Source organism: Terrapene carolina, unplaced genomic scaffold, assembly GCF_002925995.2.
Source record: "Terrapene carolina triunguis isolate 2854851 unplaced genomic scaffold, T_m_triunguis-2.0 Scaffold171, whole genome shotgun sequence".
In the NCBI taxonomy this organism is placed as follows: domain Eukaryota; kingdom Metazoa; phylum Chordata; order Testudines; family Emydidae; genus Terrapene; species Terrapene triunguis.
This window is the reverse complement of record NW_020664522.1, coordinates 2020679-2030395: the sequence shown is the minus strand read 5'-3', so window position 1 is coordinate 2030395 and position 9717 is coordinate 2020679. Positions and strand designations below refer to the sequence as shown.

Sequence of the window (9717 nt, the reverse complement as noted above, 5' to 3'; positions counted from 1 at the left end):
AAGAAGTGAGGTTCTTACCCACGAAAGCTTATGCTCCCAATACTTCTGTTAGTCTTAAAGGTGCCACAGGACCCTCTGTTGCTTTTTACTTACTCAAGTAGAGAGAGAGTAAGATTAGCTTCTTAGAACCTGTCTCTGGACTGTTGATTTACATGCAGTTTAAATCAGAGATGGCTTGAAGGAAAATATGGATTTTGCTCAAACATATGGTTGGTTGCTAAAGGAAGATTTAGTGGAAGATAAAACCTGCTAAACATCAACATTTCATGTGTCCCAGTCTCCATAGGTGGTCTATGGATTGTGAAAGTGGGAAAGATATTGAATTGGGTACCAGCCTGACTTGCTGATGAACCTGTGGACCTGCTGATCTGTGTCTGAGAGGATGATAAGTTAAAAAAATAATAGTTTAATACATTTTTTCTGATGCATTAAGTTGGATTGCCATTTATCTCATGTGATGCTGTCTCATAAAATGACACAGCCAATCAGGCTGTTATCATGTTCCTAGCCTTTGTAATATAATTGGATGTGTAAGAGATTATTAAAAAGTGCATCATGGCACAAAAAATATTAACAATTTCAATCAAGATTACATTCAGTAATTTTCTACTGAACAGATTGTGCACATGACAAACTTCTGGATGTTTTGCTGAGAACTAGTTCTTGCTAGGTATTGTTATCTGAATTAGATCTACAAAGTCTGATGCATCTCCAGTCAGTACCTATGTGAGAGATTCAAGTAAAGTTGACTTTTATTTGCTCATGAACTTGACCTTTAGTGATCCCATTGTTAATGCTTCATAACATGCTTCCAGGGTTTCGTTGCACAAACAACAGACTATCAGTATTACAGCTTCAGGACTATATTTATGAACAATGAATAGTTCTAGTGTACAGGAGTGTCCAGCCACTTCATACTTACACACTGCATGTCAAGCGTCTGGCAGCTCTTCTGGCATTCGGCTCCAGTGGTGCCTGCAGTGACATTGCTGCAGTCAAAGTAGACCATGGGAGGAGCACAAACTAGGGGAGAGAATGATATGAGAGAGATGAGAAAAGGCACCAGAGTTTGCACAACAATAACACGTTTTCAATTTGCTATAAGGAGACTAGGCTCTTCATATTCAGTACAATTAAAAAAAGAACGCAGGGGCTTATGTGACAGGACGCTATGAATTCCCTAGGAAGCAGCAGTTTTAAATTTATATAATCTTTTAGAAATTACATGTAATTATTATTTCATTACCTGCATGTTAATTTTTGTGTGCTTTTTTTTTTTAACTGGTCACACTGTATAGACTGATGTTTTATTTTAAAAATAGTAGATGAAATTAAGCAACAGTTTCCACCCTATTGACTTTCCTGTGTGTTTCAGTTTTGTTCTGTTGCGCCAAGAGAAAACGTACTCAAAACCAAGGACAGGCTAGAGAGCAAAGATAAGCTAAAGAAGGGTTTTTACCTGGGCTTTGGTTCACAGCTCCAATGCAGCTCAGTTTACCCCGTGCACAAGTGCTGTAAGAAATGGAAGGGAATAATAATAATATTTATTGTTTATTATTTTGTATTTCTGTAGCGCCTTCTGTTCTAAGCTCCACATACTGAGCTTCTTTTCTGCTGTTACAGAACTTTCCAATAGGACATGGAATTCTAACATGCCACCTTGTGGTTACAGAAAAAAGTTTCTTGTCAACCCAACAGCTGGTGGTATTTCCCTATGATCTCGGCTATAGATGTCCAGGAAAAATTGTGACCGAAAATGTGACAGACAATGTCTCCTGGTGAGTTTGATGTTTATTATACTATAAACCTCTCACTGTGTATTTTTGTATTTTATGCTGGGAAAAATCATTGAATACAACAGGAATCTCGCCTAAATACAATAGTTCTCATATGTCTGGAAAAATGCACTGCTCTCATAGTCTAACAGAACTATTCTGTGGACAGAGCATTGTATTGAAAATCATGCAGGGCTGGGTACAGCCAGCTTAACTGAGGTGTATTCTTTTATTTAGAAAGTTTATACAATGCAGCTTTAGTGTTTTATAAAAGAATCTCTTACCATACAAGACCATCTTCATGAACAACTTCCCCAGAGAGAATGGGAGATCCTTTGTAATAACAAGGACATTCACTAGCAGACACACATTTGCCATATTCATCCATGTAGGTTCCTTTTTCACAGGTGCAACCATCAACTGGAATGAACCTGATGTTACATGTGACATCGGGCTCACTCAGAGACCGGCAAGTGGGTTGACAGGAACTGATGTTATAGCTGTAGCTCAAGGATTTGGGACACGAGGTTGTGTATTTGGCTTGAGAAGGAAAAACAAAAACAAAAATTACATTAACAGATTTGTTAGTTCCAGATATTATTTGGTGGGGAGAGAGGGGCAATATGTAGTGTGAATAACATAAACAACAATGCTATATAATTTTTTGTGTATCACATTTTTCAGACAAAATGTATCCCAGCATGCTTTCAGAGTTAAATAATGCACAGCATTATATTAAAAAAAAAAAGGTAACAGTAGATGGGGGACAAATGAAGTGATATATGCAAATGAAAAAAAGATATGTTTTCAAATGAGATTTGGAAAGAGAAACCACACATCAGGTTGGCAGTTACAACAGAAACCTATAAACCTTTGGTGCAGTCTGAGGCATGAGGCCTCCTGAGGTACATAAATACTCCTGCACTGGAAACAGACATGTTGGATCAAAGAAAACAGCTTGGTGACTTTCAACAACCCTTTGTTTAAACATTCTTTATTTATAAAGTGTTCTGTTTAGAATTAATATTGTTTCTGTGATCTGACACATTAATTTCCATGGTAACCGGTGACAGATGAAACTCTAGTTAACTTAATGCCTCTGCGGAGAGAGTCAGAGCCCCTTCAGCAGCAGTTGTCTCTTTCCTAGCCACAACTGTATCTTCCATCTGTATTCACCATAACTAACCTCCATTACATTAAAAAAAATAGGGAATTATTGCTAGAATTTTACTTTTCAATACCTTTCCCTCAAAATTTACTGGGAGAGCCCTGGATTGGCTAGAAATTGATATAAAATGATGATTGATAGATAAATTCTACTACTGGTTCTTTCGGAATAGAAGACCGAGGGAGTGGCTATAACACTTACAACAGACATCAGTCCTCCATCCCTCCAGCTGGACTCCTTTGGCAGCACAGGCTCTCACATAGGAAGAGAGGGCAGCACACATGCAGTCCTCACTCTTTTCACAATTACAGGTGTCAAACAGACAGTTCTAGGGGTGCAGAAACAAACTAATTAATCATCACAGAACTGCCCATCCAAAAACAGGTCCTGTTAATTTCTGGTCTTATGTATCAGCTTCTTCTCCATATACATTCAGTTGTGAGCAGTGTCAACATATCTTTAATATTTTCCTACCTCCTTTTAGGATTTTTTTGATATGGCGATAATGGAGACCCCCAAATATTGGCAGTTATTATTGTAAAATAAGAGCCAAAGAATCTATTGTATGCTTCGTAATCTCCCATTTTACCTAAATATATGGATTATTCTGAAGATATTATGCTTTAGTAAGCAAAAATTTATATAGAATTCATATATTTTATATACTTTATATATAACTTCCTCTTTATATGTTTACATTTTGGTTTTCTTGCTCTGTGGCAAATAGCAGTTCTTGTTTAACAAAGAGTGTAAAAGCAATTCAGGATGATGAAACTAAGACTGCAGACTGAAATAAGGGTAGGAAATATACACATAGAGTAAGAAACATATATAGAGAAAAAGAAGTGATGTATTATGCAGATTAAAATATAGACACAGCATAATCTGGGAGAAGTGTTTCGGACATTTCTTTCCAAACAGCTGGTTTTAAGGCTCCAATTTTGATTGGTTTTTAAAGGAAAAAGGAAAATAGCTAAGTACCGTGTGGTAAACAGCTGGATCCACTGTTAAGTGGCAATTGGCAAAAGGTCCTGTGCTGTCCGTCAGCAATCCGCACCAGTGCTGAGCATACTTTTCTGTGAATAGAGGAAATGAAATAAATCCATATTACTCTTTTTATTTCATTAGGCTCAAAAACCTAGTGCTAATGTGCCCTTGTGTGACTCATGATCTCTTGTAAACTCAATTCTGAAATTGTACCATAGCAACCACATTGTTTTGCTCACTGCAACATTTGGCAAAGACTTGTTAAAGCCAAAGTTATGAAAAAGCAGTTTCTCACCATGGATTGAACAAAGAATTCACCAAAGCCTTATAAACATATAGCTATTGTACACTCATTCTGCACCAAGTTGTCATCTTATGCACTAAACCTAAATCTGTGAAGATAAACTGTTGTTGGAAAGTATCCATGATTCTTGCACTTATTTTATTACTTAGCTTCTCTCTAATTTTCTTCTCTTATTAACATTTCTTTCTGATTCCAAATGTATGTTTTAACATGTTTAAAATCTCTTATTTCTTCTAATTTTTGCTTTATGTCAAGTATTTTCCATTAGCTCTATAGGGAAAACTAGAAATCTAATTTCAAATTGCCCGCATGTCATGGACAATTTTCTATAATGGATTTACCATTTTCTACGCTGAGGGCACAAGGATTCTCAAAGTTGTTTTCGATGTTAGGGCATGAAGCTTGTGTTTTCCAGGTATTAACAAATGCAGCTGTTGTTCCTTCCACTACACCACTTATGGCTTTGAAGTCATCAGTCTGAATACTGTTGAAGTTTCCACAGAGACCTGTTGAAAAAACACAAAGTTTGAATCATTCATACAAGACCAATGAGGATTTCAGGCAGGACACTGGTTTTGTTACATTCACTTACCGCAAGTCTGCCCTTTGAAAGATGGATCCAGTCGCACAAACGCTTGCATGATGGGTACAAGTTGGATCTCCAGTTGAAGTCCAAAGTTTGTTTCCACCATGATGAAGAAGGATGAGGGTCTGAAAATGGTGACATTAGCTATGGACAAAGAACAGGATAATCAGATTTCAGAAGAGATCAAATGCTGGAAACAACACCCCATTCTTATGGCTCTTCTTGGATTACTGTTGCAACTATAGTGAACCCTAGTGTGGAGTAAAGCCAAGATATGCTTAAAGTTGAATGAAAAATACAATGAAATATTTGCTTGTGACTGCCTAGGAGCTAGCAAGTGAAGTTTGTATTAAAGTTACACAGGAATAGAATGCTCCTTTTGTCTGTTCCTTCCCACAGACTAATGAAGGGAAAAATTGGATTACATCAAGCATTAACAAGAATAATTTTGTTCTAGTGTCTAATCTCGTATCTTGATCATTGCAAGTCCATTGTGGAGAGGAGAATGAGCAGGGTCTGGGTGGCATAAAAATCTTCAGCGAGGATCATTCTTTATGAGGATAGACAGCAAAAACCAAATTAATATCTTAACAAGTTGGACAACGGGCTGTAATGTATCATGAGACTTTGGACCTCTATTGCTGGAATCACCATTTGGGTCAAGAATCATCATAGTGAGAATCTAGTGTGAACATGCTAGGCTATGGGATTCTTCATTATACAGACATCACATCAACTCCTTTGAAGTTTAAAATAATAAGCAGGAGTCTAGGTGAAGTTTTGAGAGTGTCACGTATTGGCCCCGGGAGAGAAACATACCTGCTGAGAAGGGCAACTGAGTGTAGATCCAATTCACAAACACACCACCTCCAGGCTTGAACACAATGATCTGGCAAGGAAGATAAAGATAAAGTAACAATATGTCATGCATTGGTAATATCAGCATGATAAAGAATTTCATGAAAGGGGGTTGGTTTTCTGATTTTTTTACCCTTCCTTTAAAATCTTAATTGTCCTTCCTTTTAATCTTCGGTTGCCTTCCCTTCAGAAAGGGAATTGTTTTAAAGAATCATTCTTTGTCCTTTACAGAGCTGCAGCAGTGGTCAGGCTATCTTGGTTTGCAGTGATGCAGAGCCTCTGTATCTGAACTGACTTACATCTAGTGCAGCTGGTAGTTTTAGGGAGAAGCCAAGAAGATCATGGTGTCATTGTTTACTTAATAGTAAGAGAACTTCTCTCCTGTTTTGTGAATAAAGTATCTTTTCTGACTGAACTAACACAGGGCTGAACATACTACTTACCTCACTATTATGATAAATAAAGATACATTTATTTTACCTTGGTTTTAAAAACTAATACATATTTTCCAGACCTGCAGATCCTTAGAAGGATAAATGCCACTCCCTGACTAGATCTGGGTGAAATTTTCTAGACTAAACTTTTTTTTATGCTGAGAAATGCAGATTCAAGTGGACAAACATTTTCCAAATATATCGCATTTGCTAAATAGTTTCAATAAAAGAAAAAAGTTTAAACCTTTCATTCTGACATTCAAAATGAACTGTTTAGATTTGTTGACTCCAAATGACTTTTTAACTTTAGTTTTATTAATTTTTTTAAAAGATAAAAGAACTTGAAAACGAAACAAATCTTTTCATTTTGTCTCAAATGAAACATTTCCTTTGACCTGAATTGAAAAATCAATTATTAACAAAGCTCTATCCCTGACTCATTCTGGCTTAATCTTTTTGCTCCCCACATTTTTATAAAATATTCCTGCAGCATTTTCACTACTTGTTTTGGATACTTACAGTTTGTCCTCCATTAATGCTGAGGACTATTTTCTTTAAGCATGTCTCAGTGTCTGTCAAGCCACATGGGCGGAGTTCTCCCAGAACAGCGAATGTGTCATCTTTACAGTGCTGAAAAAAACAATACCAACAACTATTGCTTTAAAGGCTTGTTCCCGGGTCTGAAAAATATTTATTTTTTAGAGGTTGGTCCAAACTTTACCAAAGCTCAGGGCTATTTTGAACTAGTGTTATAGTGATAGAGACTGGGACTAGTCACAGAATTTGGATCTGGTTCTGGTGTTTAGACTCAAAGTTTTGTTTCAACCCCCTCTAAAAAATGTGCTTCCGCTTCACTCTCTATCCCCATCTTTTCCTGCCTGACCTGTTATGACCAAGGACTAGTAACATGGCAAAAACAGTTGCCACGCAGCAAGGGGGTTGAATTGTATGACAGCTATGAAAATAGACCAAATACAGCAGTTGCTTGTAAATATTCAGCATTTACCAACAATTACCACCTCCTAGAATCTGAAATACATCAGTATTTACCTTGCTCCCAACATCACAACTAGTTAATACATTTTGCATGAATTGTTGTATATTCTCGCTCAATACAGTGCTCTTCTGCTTTAACAGGAAACTCTCCAATGTTCTTTCCTAAGTGTGGTTAGCTTCTCTAGTCCTGACTCAGGCAGCCCTCCCACTCCTATGACCTATTAAAACCTGATGGTGCTTACCTTAGACAAAACATAAGTGCAGTCTCCATGGACATTGTAACGTTTTTCATCATATGTGGAGATGTGTGAACCTCCCTCTACTGTACAAGATCCAGGGCATGGAATGTCTGTGCAAATCCACTGGCCTCCATTGCAGGTACTGGAAGGAAAGCGGAGAAATTAATCACAATCAGCGATAATAGCTTGGAGGAAAGGAGTTACAATGTCATTAAGTTTTGTTGTTTTGCTACTGATGTTCCCATCATATTATTCTTGGCTTCTTCAGGGGAAATCTATGTTTGCAAATAAGTGAGTGGCTGCAGTTTCTTTTGTCTTGGAAAAGTCAAAATACTTCAAGGGAGCAAACAAAGAGAGAGAATTTTAATGGAGAGGTAAGAAACCTATATATCACAAATCCTTATTTTAACTTGAGTCAGAATGCAAAGCCTGTTAAATAATGACACTAAAGGAGACAAACATTGTTTTTTTGAGATTCTGTTAGAATTGCAGGGAAGTCAGTAATATGCACTCAGAGGTGGTTAATGATGAAATTGTGTATAATAAACCATTAAACTAATTCATTTTACTAAAAAAGAAACAGCAAAATAGGTAAGTTACCAGGAATGGCAATGGGCATGAAAAGATGTCCCTGGAGCGTAAGAGTTGCCATTGTAAGTACAGGAGCACTTCCAAAGGGGGATGCAGCCAGCATTGTTAATGTCATCAAGCACAGTTCCTAAATGAAGAAAGAAACGGATACATTACAAAGGTGTTTTACACATATAGACAATATGCAGTTTTTCTTGTTTTAAATAGTTGACTACAAATATAAAATACAGTCTTGGAGCTCATAAATGGTCATAGCTCCATTGAAGTCAGGGGAGCTATGCCAAATTGCACCAGCTGAGGGTCTTGCCCTGGGAGTCTTAAAATCCCATTGGTCTTTCAAGGGGTTTCCTGCCCTGTAAGGTGAATTCAATTGAATAATACTGAATTGCTGTAGTAAAACCACCTCATTCCTATAAGACGGGTAGCATTTTATATTCTATTTTGGTCCCTGATTGTTCCTCACTGCTTTGCAGATGTTGCATATCTACAGGAAATTAATTATTCAGTCACGTGTTTTGTCACTTGTTGTACACAGGTAAAGGCCTACCACTTGAAGCCGTGAAGAGGGCAGCTGGAGGAGCCCTGACCCCTGAGAAAGCTACTAAACTCCTACATGTAAATCTGCTAGTGCTCTTTATTGAGATTATGAAAGATGGGAGTAAATAAAAACTTGCCTGGGGGACAGAAGCAGCCATCCATACTGTGATGGTCACAGACAGGAGATCTTTCAGGGTTGGTGCAGGTGTCAGTGCAGGGGGATCCACATTCCTGGTACTGCATGTTGAAAGGACACTTCTTGGCTGGAATTTTAAAGGAAGACAGGTTTCTGAATTCAAATGTAATCCCCATTTGCTACATATTAGAATGCATGTTCATTCAACCTTTCCCCACTAGAGATGAGACCACACCAAACCCGAGGTCCAAGGATCCCCTGGATTTTGGAAATCTCAATCCATATTTTGTAGTTTAGGTGTGTTTTTCAAAAACTTGTGCGTCAGATAGAACTGTATGATGCTGAATTTGTGACTTAAAGTCTGGAATTCTATGGATTCATGAGTAATTGTCTCACAGATCTCTGAGGCATATACTCTGGCGCGTTTGTTTTGCTGTCCCCTCTTTTCAAGAATCTAAATTTCTAGTGAAATTTGGAAGCGTTAATTTTCCAGTGCATATGCATATTTGAGTTCTGTGGAAATCACTGAAGTATCCAATTATACCCTGGGGAATTTAACTCCAGAATTTACATTGATAAATATTAATGACCACAGTTTAACCATGGGGAGATCAGCTGCACCCCAGGATCTGGCCCGAAGTATGGAATTCATATAAGAGCCCTCTGGAAACCAATCCAGTACTTAATAACATTTAGTTCCCATGAGTCCCCAACAAACTATAGGAATCTGTCGCTGACTAATTGGCAAGCACAGATGAAGGCCAGTTCTAGAGACACTTACGACACAGTTGTGGGGTTCTCCAGTTCAGAGGTTGTCCACCGGCATGGGCGCACTGCCGGGAGTATTCACCAAAGGTGTTACAAATACAGAAGGCATTCTTAGACTGGTCACAGCGGCACAAGTCTTGTTCACAAGACTTAATGTACTCGCTAACCTCAACTAGTGCATTACATTCTGAAAATGCAGGGCCAGTCAATACTTTACGGCAGATGTCATCCTAGAGAGAAAACAAAACAGAACAATTTATTAAATCCACAAATTCCTCAAAATAGAGAACAGGAGTACTTGTGGCACCTTAGAGACTAACAAATTTATTTGAGCATAA

General features: G+C 37.8%; 1 protein-coding gene across 1 annotated transcript in view; it reads right to left on the bottom strand.

The window, feature by feature from the left end:
* LOC112113396 (mucin-5AC-like) overlaps window positions 1–9717 on the bottom strand; it is a 50995-nt gene that overhangs the window by 34354 nt on the left and 6924 nt on the right. Inside the window, exons 6-18 of the mRNA XM_029912049.1 lie at window positions 9393–9609; window positions 8613–8738; window positions 7948–8065; window positions 7351–7489; window positions 6632–6742; window positions 5640–5709; window positions 4827–4964; window positions 4576–4740; window positions 3925–4019; window positions 3145–3271; window positions 2060–2315; window positions 1460–1512; window positions 923–1023 (exon numbers count right to left, since the gene is read on the bottom strand). Coding sequence (XP_029767909.1) covers window positions 923–1023; window positions 1460–1512; window positions 2060–2315; window positions 3145–3271; window positions 3925–4019; window positions 4576–4740; window positions 4827–4964; window positions 5640–5709; window positions 6632–6742; window positions 7351–7489; window positions 7948–8065; window positions 8613–8738; window positions 9393–9609 — 1716 coding nt within the window. The remainder of the gene's footprint in view (window positions 1–922; window positions 1024–1459; window positions 1513–2059; window positions 2316–3144; window positions 3272–3924; window positions 4020–4575; window positions 4741–4826; window positions 4965–5639; window positions 5710–6631; window positions 6743–7350; window positions 7490–7947; window positions 8066–8612; window positions 8739–9392; window positions 9610–9717) is intronic.